The 20,538-nt window shown below is 38.3% G+C and overlaps 2 protein-coding genes across 3 annotated transcripts; one reads left to right on the plus strand and one right to left on the minus strand.

The window, feature by feature from the left end:
- Positions 1-1,014: 1,014 nt before the first annotated feature.
- LOC135758039 (poly(ADP-ribose) glycohydrolase-like) lies at positions 1,015-17,761 on the minus strand. 2 transcript variants are annotated; one of them, XM_065272854.2, is made up of 17 exons: positions 17,627-17,761; positions 17,217-17,540; positions 16,177-16,324; positions 14,911-15,042; positions 14,752-14,826; positions 14,371-14,442; positions 10,687-10,779; positions 10,124-10,278; positions 8,769-8,848; positions 8,086-8,146; positions 7,929-8,004; positions 7,617-7,764; positions 3,768-3,846; positions 3,564-3,672; positions 2,906-3,011; positions 1,587-1,715; positions 1,015-1,286 (listed from the first exon to the last, which is right to left on the minus strand). In XM_065272854.2, the coding sequence occupies exons 2-17, from the start codon at positions 17,528-17,530 to the stop codon at positions 1,180-1,182; spliced, it is 1,884 nt and encodes a 627-aa protein (XP_065128926.2). In that variant the 5' UTR covers positions 17,531-17,540; positions 17,627-17,761; the 3' UTR covers positions 1,015-1,179. The 2 variants fall into 2 exon arrangements, with proteins under 2 accessions (XP_065128926.2, XP_065128928.2); XM_065272856.2 differs by lacking the exon at positions 17,627-17,761 and having other exon boundaries at positions 14,752-14,823; positions 17,217-17,536.
- Positions 17,762-18,134: 373 nt separating this feature from the next.
- Positions 18,135-20,165, plus strand: LOC135757721 (L-seryl-tRNA(Sec) kinase). The gene is made up of 6 exons (XM_065272390.2): positions 18,135-18,304; positions 18,504-18,741; positions 18,836-19,037; positions 19,120-19,195; positions 19,752-19,845; positions 19,938-20,165. The coding sequence occupies exons 1-6, from the start codon at positions 18,146-18,148 to the stop codon at positions 20,150-20,152; spliced, it is 984 nt and encodes a 327-aa protein (XP_065128462.1). The 5' UTR covers positions 18,135-18,145; the 3' UTR covers positions 20,153-20,165.
- The last annotated feature ends 373 nt before the right edge of the window (positions 20,166-20,538 follow it).

Consider the following 20,538-nt stretch of genomic DNA (forward strand, 5'->3'; position numbering starts at 1 on the left):
GTACTGAATTGGAAATGATACATTTTAAAAATGCAAAAGAAATCAAAACTAGGCTCCTGAGGATTTAATGATATTATTTTAATATAGTCAGTCATGAACTAAAGTGGGCCGATCTAAGGCATGAAACTCCATGGCTGAAAATGTGTCCCACTGCCACCCTGCTTGGTTGTGAACGTGAGGTTGTTTCGCTTTCGCAGACTGACAGCTTGTTTAGGAGCAGTGGGACGTGTCAGTGACGATCAGATGCCTTTACTGCCGTCTTTCTACTAAGAGAGCTTCAATTTTGCAGGTCATGGTCCTCACACATGTGTGCAGATCTAATCTAAATAAACTTTTACAGGACTGAAAGACCACAAACAGCTGGCGTGTCACTGGGAAGTCTCGCTTTCTTCTCCTTTTCCTGAGACGCTGCTGATGGTCTTGTGTGAAAGGCTTCAGATCTACAAAGCAGCTGTAGCACACGATCCTGATTCATATCAACAAATGTTATCCAATCACAAAGACCAACAATAAAAACATGACTTACACTCTTATTTCAAATAAAGTTTTGTTAATGGGTGACCATTACTCGCATTCTCCTGCTGTGTTTGCTTTCTATTTTGACGTTTTTCTATAAGCTGTTTATTTTTTATTTTGTTTAAGTAACAAATAGCAACAAAGACATTTTTATTAACATTACTGAATATGTTTGTTTGCTAACTGAGGTGATGGTGGGTCTGACATGCGATGGGTGGCAGATGCCACTTTAAAGGTCAAACTCTCATTCAGGGGCAGAACAAGAGAGGAAAACTCAATGATCTTTGAGATTATCACGACACACCCGACTGCCGACGCTCGTTTGAAATCCGTACGCTACAAAGACTCTGTTCAGATCACGGCACTGCCAGCGAGCGGCCCGTCGATATGAAGCCCAGCAGGTTCAGCTGCTTTTATCTGCTCTTAACCAATCATTGGATCGGGCATCTCCAAACACACACACACATTTATCTAATCAGGACACTTGAAAATTAAACAACAAACATTTCTTTCACCTTTATTGGGGCGATTACAGGTTCAGAATAAACTCGACTGAATCTAAAACATCTGCTCTGATGATTCCTTCACGTTACCGCTGATTCGATTACACAAACCTCAGCCGAGAGATGACAGAGCGAAATCTGAATGAGATGCAAGCAGACGTCAAAGATGTTCAGAGAGGAAGCAGTAAAGCGATTCCTGCGGTTTCGTGCTGGATGCTGTTGAACAAACCCGCTCGTAGTACTTCTGTAACGCACCAAACACGGATCCTACACATGGACACAAAAAACACACACTCAGAAATTACTGCACTACATTCTGTATATATTAAAGTTTTAAGCTAAGGTCATACTTAAAAAAACAGATTTAAAAAAATTACCATTAATTCTCTAATGTATAAAAAAAATCACAACATTTCCTCACTGATTTACAAAAATGTGCCACATTATAGAAGTCAAAAAGTTGCTAAGGCTGTTTCGTGTCAACTTTGACAAAAAGTATATTTTAATGATGTGATGATACACACACACACACACATACACACACAAAATAAAGAGTGTGTGTCTTACCTACAGTAATTTGTTTGTGTGTAATGAGAGTGTGGATGTTGTGGATGTCTCGGAGCAGCTCTACGTCTCCAAACGTGAAGTAAATCAAATCACGTCGAGCCTCGGCTGCGGCCATCATCTGCAACACAGCTATATAAACACACAAACATACACAAGCTAAACATCACACACTTAAAACAAGCTTGTGACACCCTCAAATGTGCTTTTCATCAAGAAAATACATGTGAAGATCTACTCGATCTCTCCTGCAACTGGCCAGTAAACCTCCTGTCACATCAGTAATCTCCATCAGATCAACCAATCAGTCAAACACAAACACCAGGAGGCTCATTTATCAGTTATGTTTCTTTATATTAATCTACAAATTAAATGTAGTATGCGCGCATATAAAAATAAATCAGTATTTATCAAGCGTGGTTCTCACACACATCAGTAAGTAATCCTTGTGTAAATAAATCCAACGTGTTCTTTAGCACCATGCTCGTGCACATTCATGGTCATTTGCATTCCAAAATTCCTCCAAATGAACCATTTTAATGATGATAAGTCCATTGGGTCTGAGGAGAGAACACGTCCAGTAATTAAAAAAGTGCTTTGACATTAAAATATCAAAAAACGTGTGACAGCACACCGACGTGAAATCAGTGCAACTGAAGAAGGAGAGACAACGACAGAACTTTCCACCTTAGATAGCTGCATAAAGGCAGCAGCAGCATCATCAGCGCAATCTTTCAAAACGCGCTCCCTGCGGAAAGCCAAGTCTTCCAATTTGTCGCAGCTTTCTTTTAGACATTAATTTGGCCACAAATCATTCACTTCAACACTGATTTGCTGTTAATTTATTAACCCTAATTGGTTTTAACACCTGGGTGTGGATAATAAATATGTGCTCTTTAATACTGGGGATGGTCCAGTGTAGTATAACTATACTCTGTGTAAGCATGCTCTCAGACAGGTGTATATATATTTACACACATTTCTACTTATAAGTGCAAAGTTGATCAATTCCACACTTTGTGTAAAACTCTTCTTCTGAACTCATTACGCACACATCTGTTCATAAGCTCGGTTGATAAATGAGACCCCTGAACTTTCTCTGTGATTGTAAAAGACTCAACTCCTTTACAGCAGAGAACTGGTAGTACAACAGATTCAAGTGAAAGCCTGATTTATTCAGAAATATTTATTTCTTTAAATATAAGATCACATGAAATATAGAATTAAATTAAGGCTACGATTTAGATTTACTTGCTCTTATTTTCTGGGTTTATGTAAAAGTTATTGGTTGATTTGTCACAATTTAAAGGTTTGCAGTTAACCTTTTAAACGTGTGTCTCCGCCAAATGCTCCACAGCCCCAGTTACCCGTAGCGACAGCTGAAAGGTGCTTAGTTTTGACTTCAGGACGAGCAAAACCACAGTAGGCCTGAGAGAGAAACAGACAGACAGACAGACAAAGAGACAGACAGAGAGCGATTTAATGAGGTTTGTTGATAAATGACACTGTTGTGTTTACAAAAGACTGAGTTCAAAACTTTAATAGAAAGTAAGTGATCAAAAATAAGTGCACAGACTCAGTCACAATCTCAGATTTACTGATTATCAATTAATCTGATACTAAACATCTAATTTATTTCATTTAATAAACTTATCAAACATCTCACACAAACATTTCATCGTATTTAACACCTATTCAACTCTCTAACCATTAAACCATTAGACTGCTGAAAAATATGAAGCGTTCCATTCGTCTGCTATTCATCTCTGTTTAATTATTTTATTATACGTGCTGCACTATCAAGCTAAATGTCTTCATCAAACCCTCAGCCAGACTAGTTTAACCACTGCTGACCGTATTTACCAACCTCTTAACTGAACCAGATCAACCTGAGCAGTAAACCTGAAGATTACAACAGTTAATAGTTTATAAATTAACCCTTAAATGAAAAGTAAGTTTCACTTGAAGCATGTAAATGACCTTGTTAAGCTCTCTCCTCATGTTGTCTGGGTGAAACTGTTGCAGGAAGTTTCTGTAATGTAGGGCATCAATGGCAACGATCTCAGTGTATCTGCGATGCCACTCATCCCTACACACACACACACACACACACACAAGTTGACAAACAGTAGCAACAACAACTTTACTGTGTCTTTGTCTTTGACTTTGAGGCACTGACGTCACCTTGGTGTCTGGTCATCATGGTTACCATCCCATTTAAATGTGTCCGAGTATCCAGAGTATCTGCTGAACTGCTCCGTACCTGTGATAAAAACATCATTTTAAGTATTTTAATGCAGTAGATCATCTCCACATGACAGAAAACAATGAAGTTAATGTTAAAGCTGCTGTGTGTTATTGCTTCAATCTAAATCCTTTCTGGTCTGTAGCTGTAAGCTGAATGTCCAGGAAACACAGAAACAACATGAAAGGAAATAAAGAGAGACTTTGAAGAGACATGAAAAACATGAATCTGATTTTTATCTCATTTTCATATCATATAACAAGATATTGTAACAGACAGAGACTTTTCAGGCAGAAATATTAACAGACTGAAAGTAAATATGTTTGTTAGTTCGTTTCTGTAGAGAGGAATCAATTGCGACGCTACCACGAGTCCCATCATCTGCAAGGCAACCAAATCGACCGCCATCGACCCAAATCTCCTCTATAGATTAACACAATAACAAAATAAGATAAAAACGTTCCTACTGGGAAGAATTCCTCATCATCTGACCTTCAGAAGAAACCAAGAATGAAGCTACAGTAGACGTCTGGACAACCTGACGGGTTTAAAAATACAGTTTAAAGGTCACCGACTGCATCTCATCTCTGTTCTGCTAAATGAGCTTCGGTCCCTCCTGGAGAATTATATTATCACAGGCTTAATGTCAAGCCATTGTCTCAAACAAAAACTGCTTTTATAAACTAAAGCTTTGACAGAAATTATGAAAATGACTTTGTAAAGTTTCAAAAACACAAACCAAAAGCAACAAAGATAAACCTGCAGTTTACAAAAATGAGTACTCAAACATTTAAAGTTAAGTAAACCTACTCAAAATAATAAAGTAAAAAATATTTACTCATTTAAAAGTTTAGATTTTATGTTTTTTAATACTTAAGTAGACTGAACTACTGTTTACCATAAGGACTGTTTGTTCTTATGCAGCATAAAGTAAAAACAACTTGAGTTTGCAAGTCAATTCAACATACTATTTGAAGTTTTTTCCTGCAATAAGTTGTCATAACTTACAAAAACAAGTTGAATAAGTAACATTAAAATGTATGTTGATTTGACAAAAATGCTGCATTTTTTTTACACACATTTTTGTATACGTTATTTAAAAATACTTAGGTTTAGGGTGCGTCTATTAACACCAAATCCAGTCAAGTTCAAAGCATTTTATTAAAACTACAATGCTAAAACAGTGCAATGTTACCTTATATTTGTAATTTTGTTCATTTAAATAACTGTAAACCCCTACAGAAACAGAAGGGATGTTCATGTACAATTTACCATGAACATTTTGAAAATAGAGCTAAAGTCAAAGCTTAATTGGCTGTTAGGTTCAGCAAACTTGAAAAGACTGTTTAAATAATACGTAATTATAGATAAAATATTTAGAAATTCTACATTAAAATATTGCCTTTTGTGACCTTAACAAACAAAATGCTAAATCAGTCACGTTTTTTAAAGGGTTATTCATTTACCCAAAAATGAAATTTCTATCATCATTTACTTACCCTCATGTCATTCTAAACTAATAAGACTTTTGTAAATCTTGAAGATATTTAAAGGATTAGTTCACCTCAAAATGAAGATGTCCTAATCATTTATTTACCCCAATGCAATCCAAGATGGCAACTGGTTGCTCAAAAACTTTAATGTATTTTTCATTGAAGAAAGAAAGACATGGATATCTTGGATAGCATAAATGATTAGGACATTTTCATTTTTGGATGAACTAGTACTTTAATAAAGGGAATGAAATCTATCCTTCATTTGAAAAATATAGTAATTTATGTTAATATAATAAAGTCTTATGGTTTTAAAAGCTATGGGGGTGAATAAATGACACATTTTCATTTTGGGTGTATTATTCCTTTAAGAACTCAACTATTGCCTTATTTTTATCCTCAAAAATGTTAAGTCTTTGGCTAACCAGGCTTTATATTTAGGATTGGCAAGCCAGCCCTCAGAAAACGTGCATTTTCCCATTTTGTTTGCTGTGAAGTCCACACTCAAATGTAAATATATATCCTCTATAGAATCAGCTATGTCTGGCTCTTTCTTAAGGGTTTTTTTTTTCTTCATAGTCGGGAGTTTAATCTTAGCCGCTGTACTCTGTTACTCATTTTGTCCACCGATTTTTCTGTATTTTCTCCTGCTTTTATTCATGTAAAGCTGCTTTAAAACAACTTAACAATTGTGAAAAGCGCTATATAAATAAAATTGAATTGAATTAAATGAAATGATGACATTACTTTCATTTTTGTGTGAACTATCCTTTTAAACAGATAATTTACATAACTTGTTATTGAACTTTGATTTAAAACTTTATTCAGCTACTTTCATTTATTCATCATCCACAAGCGTTCTTAGTTGAGTTATCTGCACCTGACAGCGTTGCATATAAAATGGCAGCATTAATGTTTAATGCACTGCTGAGTAGAGGACAGAACGCATGTTGGGTTTCCTGGCTACAGATTCATATCAGTGAGTTATTGTGATATAACATTTCTAAATCTACACTAATGCCACACTGACAGCGGTCAGCGATCAAGCACAATTCAATTAACCAAAGCCACTTCAACAAGACCCATTATTAAGAGTGAGGAGTCACGTGCCGATTTGGGCGGGGTCTGCGCCGGTCCGCCATGATGGTAGGTGACGCTATCTGTTGCCAGGGGCAACTTCACAGAGACGCGACTTCCAGAGCTCTTTTAATTTATTATTCCGGCAGGACAGAGACAGACGATCTACAAATACGATAAAGAAAATGAATAAAGCAATGCAAAAAAAGGCGAAAGAAAACAGACCTTACAGGAACAAGCTCACAAACAGCATTGTACTGGCAAAGGTAACTTACGTTTCTTCACTTGCGTTTAGTGTATTTTAATTAAGTTACATTGCATTAAGCAGACACTTCTTGACCAAAATGACAAAGTAATTAACTGCGACGGTTTTTAAACACTAGGTTGTAACGAGATGTTCAATATATACAAACGTTTCCAACACTTTACTTGAAAGAGTGTGTAAAACCTTCATAATTATTTATTACATGACACATGTCATGATGAATACAAAGGAGGTTTTATGCATGTTTATGACAACTGTTATTAAGTGTCATTCGTTCAATTTTGACATTTTTAATGCAAATATGCCATTGTTTGAGATGTCTTTGTTATGCATAATGGTGTCTCAATTTCGGTAACCCAAAAACTGTATTCCACTGTTCCAATGTTTTCCATATGTATCGTGTGATGTGCTGGAGTAGTTTTTAACGCAGCAGTTACTGCCAGGCATGGTAAAACAGTGTAGAATTGCGAAAAACCTCATCTATTACCGAGTTAAAAACACACGTAAACAATCATGTTCTGCCGCCGGAATCCTGCCAACATGGCGTAAAGGGGGAGGAGCTCTGTACCATGACGACAACTCCTCACTCTCAATAGCAATGAGAGAGAGAGAGCGAGAGAGAGAGAGAGAGAGAGAGAGAGAGAGAGAAACAAAGAAAGAGAGAGAGAGAGAGAGAGAATTGTGGGGGGTTGATGAAGAGGCCAAATTCCACAGCAGGAGCCCATACTGTACCCCCCAAAATGTTCACTTTAGACCAAATACAGCAGTGATCGTAAACAGAAGTGACATACAGCAATCAGAGAGAGAGAGAGAGAGAGAGAGAGAGAGAGAGAGAGAGAGAGAAAAAGAGAGAGAGAGAGAGAGAGAGAGATGAGGGAGAAAAAAGAGAGAGTTTGGAGTGCTGATTACTGTCTGAGTGTCAGCATGTGTTTGATGTGTTTTGTTTGCTTCACCTGTAATGATCAGACACTCGTTGTCATCGAGGGCCTCAGTAAAGAGTCGGGCCACAATGAGTTCTGGGTTAATCAGAAAACGAATTTCTTCCTGAACCAGACCAGAACCAGTCACTCCTCCTCCAACAAACCTGTTAGCAAAGTCTACCTGCAGACACACACACACACACAATAATACAGTGCATTCACACACACAGGGTCGCGCACGCACACACACACACACACACACACACACAATAATAGAGAGCATTCACACACAGGGGCACACACACACACGCATGCATATACACACACAAACACACACACACAGACCTGCAACAGGCCGTATCCGTGCTCTTCTATGGTTCCATCACAGGTGATGTGTAGTTTGCTGAACGTCTGTTCTGAACTATAGAGATGAATGAAGAGAGTTTGAGAGGAACTGAAGGAACTCAAAGTGTCTTTAGTGTTTGATGATCATCATCCTCACCTCCACCACGACGGGAAACTCTGCAGACATCGTCTCATGTACGTTACAACACCAGTGGGCCCTCAAAAACAAAATACAGTGAGTGAGAGAGAAGGGACAGAGTTAGGCAGAAATCAACCAGCTATAATGATGCTCAATAAAGAAAGATCATTTAAGTGTTGTTGTTGTCTGTAGGTGTACGTCCATGCAATCTTTAGTATGATTTTGTACACGTTGGTGGAGTATGTACACATATATAATGTGGTTTGTACAGATTCGATATTTGAGAATGTCCTTCTTGTACGCCCAGAGGAAATTATGCAATACCCTATGATTTCGTGAAGGTTAAGGCAAATACAGCGCCAAAAACACTCACAAGCTCAATGAGAAGCGGATGCGCGGCTTGAACGCTCCTCTCACACAGAAACAGCGAGCATATAGCACTTTTGTTTGTGTTTCAACGGCTTAAAATAACTTAAAATCAGAACTGCGGTGTTTAAATATGAGAATGATGTTACTACGAGTTAAGTGTGTGCGCACAAACTGCTTAAACGTTGGCAGCAAATAAGGTGACTATAAATTGTAAAACATAACCCACCAAACTGGCTAGTGATTTGACTTCGTTACCACAATAGGTGCGACCCTATCAAAACTAATCGAAGTGAGAGACAGAGAGAGAGACATGCAGACACAATGTAACTCACTGTTTTGTGTGATTCGTCTAAAGTACCACAGAACAGTTTTGAGTTTCTCCAGTTTCTTTTGTGAAGAGCCTTCAAATAACCTACAGAAGCACAAAACAGAAAATACAAACAGTTTCATTCACGCCGCTTTAAATATTTCTCAAGTATAATCAAAGATCAACATATTATGAAACATATGTGCTTAGTCTATTCTTGACAATCAATGACACTTATGATTATGACCGATAATAAAACACGGGTTGAACTGAACGAATGTTTTTATACTCTCTCATGACTTCATGCAACTAAAGAAAAGAGTCGATGTTCTGATCATTTCTGCTGCCATCTTAAGCCCGGTGCACACGGTGAGATTTTAGACATGATTTATGATTGTTTGAGACCAAATTTTGAAATTCTTAAAGATTCATGAAATCCAAAAATCTGCCTTCTTTGATCTCTAGTTTGACATGTTCACAAACTTAGTCAGTTGTGGCCTGAAGTTTGACAATCACTCCACTTTCACTTCACCAATCTTAGCCCAACCTTAACCACAAGTACAACCACACAAAGGTAACACACCGCTACACCACCTCACATTCACATCTCAACAATTACATTTACAATTTAAAGTGCATTTGATGGTTTATAAATCTCTTCATGGCCTGGCCCCTAGCTATAGCTCCCAGTTCACTCAGATCCTCAAGTTAAGGTCTCATCCATGTCCCAGCTTAAACAAAAAGGTGATGGGGTCTTTTCTATTGCTAACTCCCAACGGTGGAATTAACTGCCACCTGACATCAGAAATGTTTCTTCAATTACCATTTTCAAAGCCAGGCTAAAATCCCACCTATTTAAAGTGGCCTTTCCTGTGTTTTAAATGTCCCATCTCATTTGTCTATTGTAGATTCTCTTTTCTTGATTCTGTCTTAAATTTCTGAGTACTTCTTTTAATTATTTTATTTTATTTTGTGCACTATGCACAGCACTTTGGTCAGCGCGAGCTGTGTTTTAAATGTGCTATATAAATCAATTTTACTGTTTAAAATACTACTATTAAGTTAATGCAACACAAAACTAAATACCAAATTGCCAGAATTAAATATGTTATACTAAATATTAACCCAAACTTACACTAAAATCACATACTGTCAAAGTCAAATGAGCTGCAAAATAATTGTGGATATATTAATAAGCTGATATCCCTTCCAAACAATATATTATTTGATATTTGAATAATAACTTACATTAAATTGATTCACTGTTTACACTCTTTTCAGTCAGTGTGTTTGTATTGTGCTTTCTGAAGCTTTAACACAAATGTGTTGCACATCACTGTATTGAAGTCATGTGCTGACTGTCTCTGATGTTTGTGTCACCTGTTGAAGTTGATGTCAGGATAGTTACTGAACTCTGTCCTGCGAGAGCTCCGTCTGGGAAATGTACAGAAGAAGGCATTCGCCAGCAGACATGACACCTGCTCCTGAGACATCGTGACCGAACGGCACTGCTGTGACTGCAGAAGAGGAATGGGCTACGACAGAAAGAGAGAATATGAATTTTATACAAATGCAACTATAAGGTGAGCTTACAACTAATGATTTACAAATGTACAATTTACTTTAAATGTTTAAGTAGAGAATACACATCATCACCAGTTAAACGAGAGCATGCTGCAGGTCTCCTTTGATATGACATCCAATTTAATTGAATCATTTAATCCAAAAGAAAAGTAAAGAGAAACCCGAGTCAACCAGTAGCATCAGCTCTCCTCTGACTCTCCGTGTGTTCAGTTTGACAGTCACTTTAACAAATTTGCCAAACAACATAAAATGTATGAAGTTCAACGAAGATAAAAATGAAAAAAAAACCTTCACTGCATTAATATATTCACGAGTCAGCCTGTGTTTGTCACTGTGGATTTACTCGGTGCTTCTGTTACCTGCGTGCAAAGACTGTCAACCCTTAACGCCAACTCCACCATAGCTGGAATCAGATCTCTAAACATCTGCTCACATTCAGCCTTCTCTAGACCCTACAAACAGACAGAGAGAGAGAGAGAGTCAATTTGCAACTATTCATCTTCAACAGACAAACTTTGGTTAAGGATATCGAAGTTACAGAGAAACATCTCAACATCTTTCTTACTCTTTACTCTCTGCTCCAGTCTAAAAAGCCACTAAATGTTCACTCTGGGTGACTAAAACTCTCTAATACATGATTGGATATTACTGGCCATTGTGTGTGTTAGACTGAGACTAAGTATACGTTTAGCAGCGGTGTAAGTTTAGCACTCTGACTGAGCGCTTGAGAGTTTCTCTCTCAATAAATGCCCCATCACTTTTGTTTCTCATATTAGTGGAGGGTGATGAATATTTATTAACCCAGCAGCTCATTAATCCTTAGTGTATTATTTATATATTTTTTATTTATTTATTTCATTTAGTTGACTTTTATCCAAAGCAACTTACGATTGCTATGTATGTAAGAGGTCGCACGCCTCTGGAGCAACTAGGGGTTAATTGTCTTGCTCAGGGACTCAATTGTGTGTCACAGTGGATTCGAACACAGGTCTCTCACACCAAAGGCGTGTGTCTTATCCACTGCGCCATCACCATGTTATATATATATATATATATATATATTAGTTATATAGTTATAGTTATTAGTAGTAGAAATAGTAGTAGTGGTATTACCTTTTAATAATAAGTTACTAACATCTATTATTATTATTTATACCACGGGTCTGTTGAATGCTTTATTCTGATTGGCTGAGAAATGGTCCATGGCTGTTGATTATTTTCTCTAAACCACACACTTAACCTTTTAAAGGTCTTGCATTTTTGCACAAGAGCAATGTTTGTGATAACCCTGGCATAAGAGGAATAATTTACCTATTGTATTTTAAACAGAAATGTAATTGTTGAGGTGTAAAGTGAAAGTGGAGTGATTGTCAATTATTTGAATATAAAGCACACCCGCTTCACGTTGTGCCACATTACCACCTTGGGTGTGCATTATTTTCAAATAATTCAACAACCCATCATTAATTATTCCTTACTTATTTTTTAAAGAAATGATTGAGCAAGACAGCAGCCAGCTGAGACCAGTGTTGGGTAAGTTACTCAAAACAAATTAATTAATTACTAGTTACTTATTACATATCTCCAAAAAGTCACATTCTCACTATTAACTACTTTTGCATAAAGTCCTAATTACTGCTTATTACTACTTAGTAAAGTAGATGTTAAATTTAAGTATTGGTAGGAATTAGGATTAAAGTCATCATGAAAAAACTGTCATTTGTTTTGTAATATTGTGGTATTTTTTACAAATGACTTATCTGTGAACTTCATTGTTTTTTAAAAATTCATGTTGCCTCATAATCTTTAATCAAAACCGCAAATCTCCTCCCCTCCTCAAAGCGATCTCTCTTTACTTCAGTCATATGATACGGCAGGTGGGCAGAGTCCAGGACAAGATCGCAGCAATTAGCAACACGACCCAACTTCAAATTATCCAATCAGATCTCGATGGACAAATTCAAATCTAGCCCTGCCTTATTTCATTTCAGAAGCCGGTTTCACTCGGATATACGTCACCACAGGGAAAATAAGCCAAACGATACTTCAGTTTCATGGCAACTTTAAAGATGTAGAATAAGGTTTTGCATTAATATGTGCTTTTTAAGTATTAATAAACAGCCAATATCTTTGCTAATATTAATGCTACTAACCAACTAGTTAATAGTGATAATTGTAAACTACACACAAGTGTTACCATTAATCTTATTAACTCAGTAAAGTATTTAAAGTAAGAAAGATAATAAAAAACATGCATTTTAACTTTAGACTTTAAATGTTGATGTTAAATTCACTATTGTATTTTATATCATTGATCTACATCCATACACAGGATTTACTTCAATTACATCAGAAGTTACTGTCATTAAATTACTGAGGAATCCCTTACTTTACTTTTCCAAGGAACTACTTAGCAACTAGTTACACTGACGGAGATAAAACACACCTCTGATTCAACTGACACATCTCTTCATGTCACATTATCCTGCTGAATGTGTCTAACTTCATCTCAGAATGAAAACCCATTTGTTCAAATTGATAAGAAAACAAAAGCAGATAAAGCAACAAACCGACAGTGTCAATAAACAGCAAGGACCCTCTGTCAAACCCTACACACAGCTGTCAATCTTTTAAAGACTACAATCAAAATCCATATTCCAATAGATGTTTAATGACTCCAATTGTTGCACATTTAAGTAAGAATGCATAGAGAGATGCATCAGTTTTCATATTAGTTTATATACAGTGTTTGTTTGTGTGTGCGTGCGTGTGTGTGTGTGTGTGTGTGTGTGTGTGTGTGTGTGTGTGTGTGTGTGTGTGTGTGTATATATATATAGTGATATGCTCAAGTGTAGAAATGCAAGACACTATGTTTATTCCTTTCAAAATTCAACTTAATATTGTAAATAAGAATTAGTGCATCCCAAATCTTAGTACGTTAAAATGAGTATCTTTAAAGCACACAGATGGTCTACTGTTACTAATGCGCAGGGAGGAGTTTAGAGATGCTGCACTGAATTAATAAATCAAATCAATAAGATTTCTCTGCTTTAATAAATTAAGTGATATAGTAAACATAACATAAGAAATAATGAATGAAATGCAAGAAAAAGTTGCTATAAATAAAAATCACAGTGTTGTTTCCAGAGAGCACCATTTATTTTGGTTATGCCCTGTATTTCCCATAATCTAAAATCTTCACATCCTTTTTTCATATTTCCCATAGTAAAGGACGCAGCATCAGTGTCTTTGTTATGGAGAGGTGAACAACTGGCATGTTATGAGCTGGATGTCCATGAGGTTTATCTATAGCTTAACCAGTCAGAATCAGGAGGTTTAGAGTTATGGGTTAGTGTGCTGATCTCTGTTAGGGTTTCATTCTTGTTGTATTAAATGAGTCTTTATGAAGTCTTTGCTGTGCGTTAAAGCTGAGTGATGACGTCTGCTGATTAAACTGCAAAGATTTCTTCCTCTATTAACTGCATATCTGACTGGTTTTCACTCATCATGACCGATCTATGGGTTCCCCTACAGAATAAATTAAATGGCTTGATTTGTCACACGTGTCGCGAACAGCCCTTCATCTGGCCCTCAAGTCAACCTGGTTTGTCCAGCCCTGATCTAAAAAACAACTGAAGTAACCAACAGTGTCTAAACGCATTCACACTTTCTATCATCTCAACTACATTTCTGTGTTAAGGTCAAAATCCTTGATTAAATTTATTACAGATGAATGCAGATGAAATTATAGTCTTAATCACAAATATCTGATTCTTGCTCCTTACAGTATTGATCTCTCAGGGCTTTGGCTTTTTTGAGTTCATTCATTACAAGTATTGATTAATGGGTTGTAACAATTCAAAAGAAAACAAAATGTTTTATGACACCTGGTGCCATAAATAACATCAGATCAATAAGGAAGTGCTCATGTTTAGTGATTCATGATTGGTGAGGTTAAGAGGCGGTCTGACTGAAGCCAATAACCATTTGAACCGGTTTAATAATAAAAGAGTGTACAGTATTGTTGTGTCTGTGTGCTTTACCTGACAGTAAATATTCAGCGCTGTGAAGTCCCAGCCCTTTGCCTGAGCTGCGTTATATTTCAATATAGCGTCCTACACAGTAACAAACAGAAACAGATCGGATTAAAGTGCAGGTGTTGTCAGCTGTTATCAGTCCTGAAGTTTTGCTGCCATCAGATGGAGAAAAACAGCCAGTACAACATGTGTGTTTCCTAAAAATGTGTGAAGCTTTATTGTTTTTATATGAATGCTTTTAAAAACAGCAAGAGCAAAAAATCTCATCCTACTGTAGACTATGTATTATTAATAAATCATTTTCATAACCAAACCCATAGCTAATAAACAACACATTGACTGATTCTGAACCAAACAACACGTGAGAGATTTCATCGGTAAGTTCACCTTCACATCTTCAGATGAGCTGAACGGCCTCCTCAAGGCTTCATTGATTAAAACCCAACGGCTCTCAAGGGTCTGCTGGAGAAATAAGGAAGAAACTGTCAATTAAACATCAGATTAATCATGATTTGAGGAGCACGAGCGAGCGTGTGTTTCTCTGACCGTACTGTGTCCGGCCGGGAACAGGTTGTGTTTGGAGCAGGGCATCTTCACATGTGCTGCATCCCAGCAGTCTGAGGTTTTGTCTGGAGAGGGATACGGTACTGGAATTTTCCCAGGATGCAACAGGTCAGTCTGATAAAGAAAGACATTTCTGATAAATACCATTAAACATACAGTGCACAAAGGGCTGTCTGGACCTCTGTATTTCTATCGTTGTGCGAAATTAAAGCTGTGGTATTTCAGTGCTGTCAACATTATATTACACCTAGTAGATAACTGATCTCAGATGGGCTTTGCCTCAGCACCAGTCTAACAGTATCAAAATCATTTAAGTGGCCAATCCAATGAAAGAATGCATATTTGCTGATCAATCAAATTAAAGGACTGATTTTACATCTAATTGACGAAGGCAAATTCAGTGCAGCTCTTCGCTTCAGTTTTAAAGTCGCCATGAAATGGAAGTAGCGATTGTCTTATTTTCCCCATGGTGACGTATATTCGAGTGAAGCGGCTTCTGATAAGAAAAAAAGGTTAGGCTGGACTTGAATTCGTCCATAGAGAATTGATTGGATCATGTTGCTATTTGCTAATCGCTGCAATCTTTTTCTGGACCCCGCCCACCTTCCGTACAATATGACCGGAAGTAAAGAGTGAACGTTTTGAGGAGCGGATGAGATTTGCTTTCATAATTAAAGATTATGAGGGCACAATAATTTTAAAAAAAAATAATGAAGCTCACAGATAACACATATGTAAAAAAAATACCACAATATTACAAAACAAATAACAGTTTATCATTTCGACTTTAAGGGTGAAAAATGTAAGTACCTGAACATTGTACATTTCACAACTGTTTTATCACAGCAATGTCCAGTGATACACAACACCGTTTTAAACTGTAAATATATCAATGACTGGCAGGCTCAGTTTAACCCTGGAGAACCCACAGGGTCAAATTTGTTCAATAGAAGAAATGCCTTCTTGGATTCTCGTGGGTTCTGCAGGGTTAAAATGATCTAAATGTTGTGTTATTTGGTGTGTGAGTTTATTAAAAGAATCCTGTTATGCTTTTTCACTTCTCAGCTTCGGTCAGTGTGTAATGTTGCTGAATGAGCATAAAAACAAAGCTAGAAGTGCACTCCTCTAAAAGGAAGATTTTAATGTCTTTAACAGAAAGTCGCATGCGTCACTCTTTAAACATCGTGTCTGTTAATTATATAACATGATTGGTTTTCTGATTGGTGGTGTTATAAGAAATCTTCTCACCCTGATCATCACCGTGTGTGTGTCTGTGGCTTTCAGGCGGCGTAACGGATTGCTGCACGCCGGCGCCCTCTGCAGCTCACCGAGAGGAACGCCCAGCCAGGTGACGTCACTGCTGACAGGCTGCCCAGCCAGTACCGGAGCTCGTGCCCTGTGATGACATTGTTAGCAGTGAGGAAGACTTTAAATATTATCAGATAAAAATAATATACATCATCAGAGAGGCTTTAAAGGTCCTTTTATTTTATCACTCCCTACTAAAAATCCAGTTAAGATCAGCATAAGCTGGTAGCTGGTTTTAGGTGGCAGTAGCTGGTATAAGCTGGTCCTCCCAGCCTGGCAAAGCTGATGGGTCAGAACTTCCAAGAGACCACCGAATTAGACCGTCCCCGTTTCTCCCGACATGTTTGCTGTTTACATTGACGTGATTTCTCACAACACCTCTAAAATTTTCCTAAAATTTTTATTTCCTAATTATTCCTAAAACAGCTTGCTACACCATCAATACCAACTAAAATCAAGCTGGGAGACCAGCTTAAACCACCTGCCCATTATTTGCTGGCCTTAGCTGGATTCTTCAATAGAGAGTGATTTGCAAATTACGGATACTTATAATCACGTTCGACAAAGACGAAATCTGTAAGAAATAAAATAATAAAGTGCTCCCATATCAACTATCAATATAAGCATGCATATTTTATCACAGTAGTTACTGTAGAAGTGAAATGAGCTACACGACCCCACAATCCACTTTAACAAACCCTAACATCGTCACCCAAACACTGTCCATCTATAACTGTACTGATTTTACGGTACATCACATACAGCAGCAGAGTATTTAATTTAATGTTTGACGTAACGGCTTGACTTATGAATATTCATTAGATTTGTTTGGCTGATCTGATTGGCTGAGCAACGGGGTCCCTGAAAGTTCATCAAAGCACCAGTTTAACGCTACTATTCTTGCAAGAAAATTAAACTTCGATTAAATATCATGTTTCTAATAAAACAAAATAATATGTATAATAGCATGCGTTACTCACGTTCTACAGCTGTACTTCATTGATGTTCTTGTGAAGAAGTCTGTGATTGTGTTCGTCTTTATTTGAGCATCTTCAGCTGACAACAGATCAGTAGCAGCAGCAGCAGCTCGTCCGGGATTACTCGCTGGTTCCAGCTGGGATGTGCGCGGTCTTTCTGTTGCTCTGCTTTCAGTTCTGTGAAGATCATCGGACCTTTCTCGACTTTCCTCTGGCTCTTCAGGCTCAGGTTGAGGGTCTGTCTGGGTCACGTTGGGTTTCTTTACCAGCCAGTGATCCAGAGACTTCTGCGCTCGTTTACCTTTGGAGTTTCTCATTTGAATCTGTCTGAATCAGATGTTTGATGCGAGTCGATGTTATCTCATTTGGCACACTTTAGTATGATTCGAGGACATTAATGTGACTAATTTTACCTTCCTGTATGTAATGAGTGGCACTGATCGGACTGTGAGGGATCAGACTACTTCACTCTCTGGCGTTTACTCAGCGGCTCACAGTCTGACATCTCTGTCTGATCTACACATTATACTGATGAATCACGTACGACCATTATTATCTGTTCAATGACACTTGCGTTTGTTATTTGAAAAGGTCTGCTCGATGTTTCTTCTTCTTTCATTGTCTGTTCGCGCTGAACGCTGCATTACTGCCATCTATTGAAACACTCCTGCCGTAACCAGCGCTGCGTGTTCAGCTCCGTTTCTTTCTTTACATGTCTATACAGTTCAGAGAAAAAGACACGCTTTTATTCTCTGTTCTATATCGAACCAAACTCGCAGTTTTTGGGATTTACGAGATGCAATATTGACTTCCTGTGTTTATGATGAGCGGCGCATGCTCAAATGACATAAACATATGCGTAACAGCAGCACGTGACGTGCGTCAACTCTGTTTGTGTTCAGTTTCGTGTCCGCGTGTGTTTTCTTCTCGGGATGTCTCGCACCGGCACCTGTTTCTGTGTCCTGTGCGGTTTACCGGCAGCGGGAAAATCCAGCCTTGCTGAGGTGCTGCGGGGTCGCGCGCGGAGCCGTGGCTGGGACACGCTCCTGGTGACGTATGACGAATTGATCCCTGCACGGAACTGGCGCGAGGTGACTTCATCATCATTAATGAAATCTGTGAATGTGGAGTAAATCATTAATTTATGCTTAATGTAAAAGCACGAACCTAACTGCTGAATGGCGTCCTGACGAGAAAGTGGAGATGTTCTTTTTGAACTGATCATCATTATGATCTATACAACTGTGTGGATTTATTATATTTTGTGTCATTCTTATGTTTCTCCATCAGGCTGAATGGAAGCAGCAAAGGAAGACAGTTCTGACGTGTCTGGAGAGATTCCTGCATCAGACACACACCCTATCTGATCAGACACACAAACACACAGACGATGACGTCTGGATGCACTTTCAGCAGATACACAAGCAGAGCGAATCCCAGACACAAACTCAGCCTCTCCTCGTACTGCTGGATGATAACTTCTATTATCAGAGCATGAGATATCAAATCTACCAGCTCGCCAGAAAGTGTACGTGCAGTTTCTGTTTCCGAGACAAATCATCGCAAAGAAACCACATTAAATTTGACTGCATGTTTTTAACATCATGTGTTCCTGAGGACAGATTCAACAGGCTTCTGTCAGGTGTTCCTGCGGTGTTCGCTGGACGTTTGTCTCCAGAGAAACCAGCGGAGATCCCTGCGTGTTCCTGATGAAGTGCTGGTACAGATGTCTGAACGGATGGAGCCTCCAGACGAGAGCCGAAACTCTTGGGAGCAACAGAGCCTGACGGTGGACAGCACAGATGAAGTCACAGATGAAGATGTGTAGGTCAAACACACAAACGCTCCTCTAGAAAGATGTTTGAATCTTGCTGTTACTCAATTTATGTCTCTTAATCTCCTGAAGTCAGAAGCTGATGAACTTGTTGGAATCTACAATGGAAAACCCGTTAAGTCCCTTCCAGGATGACTCTCAGCTCAAGGTCTCTCACATCTTGACTATAGACCCTTTGAATGTTTGTACGCAACTTAAGCGCGGCATACTGGCAATGGAAGTAGGCCTGTGGCAAGAGTCAGCAGTGAAGCAACACAGACAGAGAAAGTTATTTTAATACCTTGACTTTATCAACTTTTTCAACACAGCTCCAGATCTGTGTACTATAGTGGAGTGGATAGAAGACATTAGCAGATGGCCAAAAATAAAGTTGCCAGATACATATATACGTATATTATTTTAGTGCAACCAAACGCAACAACCAGACATTTTGATGCTTGGAAACCGTTTTGATAAACTTTTTGAGTTGCTAACACATTAGAACCAATGGGGAACAACACCACTTCTGTTGCCAAGATGCGCGTGCAGGCTATTTGATCATGTGGGCTGTAAAAGGGTCTATAACAACAACTTTGTACATGATAAAAACAATTACCTCTTTGGAATGTGCCCACAAAACATGGAAACGTGTGTGTGTGTGTGTTTGTGAACATGACTATGTGAAACTGTCTTCAGCTCTGACTCTGTCTGTCTCTTTGTTTCAGGAGGCAGACAGACAGATTTGTGCAGCTAACGTTCTCCACCAAGCTGATCAGATGTGCAGGCGGCTCATTTCTCAAGCGATGACGTCAGCTCGGGGTACAGGGTTCACAGAAATCAAATGTCATACATAAGTCTCGAGGTCCTGAAGTTCCTCCAGATATTAATTCTCTTCTGTTGTATGTTTGCAGAGAATCAGGCATCTTCCGATGTTCTTAAGGTTCTTGCTAAGGAGCTGAATGTGTTGAAGACTCGTTTCCTTCAAGAGCTGAAGACGGAGCTCCATCATCAAGTTTCTCTCAGCCCAGAAGAGCCAATAGATATAGAGAAACTTCTGATGACAGCGGAGAGAGCATTTAAGCGGGACACACAAAACTGCATACAAACACAAATAAATGAACACTAGAGTTTGTACAGATTGTTGACTTGTGGTCTTCATTTGTTATAGACCCCTTCAAGGTTTGTAAACATTGAATGACTATCGGGTGCGCGCGCAGCAAGGGGTCAAACTGTTCATACCATCCAGGCTTTCTAGTTTAATCTTACAGGGCTGAAAAATGATGACTTACCTGAAATGAAGTGAGCACTACAAACACAAGCCTCTTTGATCTTTGCATTGTCCCAGACAGTCTGCACGTTTAATTGCTTGCAGCCACAGATGTTGTATTTTTTTGTTTTTGAGATTCTACACAGGAATCCCGAAAAACTTAATGGCAGACATGGTGCGATTTTCACAGCCCACGACACAAGTAGGCATTTTTGACGATACTGAAAAATACGCAACTCAATCTG

The sequence above is a fragment of the Paramisgurnus dabryanus genome, chromosome 1, assembly GCF_030506205.2.
Source record: "Paramisgurnus dabryanus chromosome 1, PD_genome_1.1, whole genome shotgun sequence".
NCBI classification, from domain to species: domain Eukaryota; kingdom Metazoa; phylum Chordata; class Actinopteri; order Cypriniformes; family Cobitidae; genus Paramisgurnus; species Paramisgurnus dabryanus.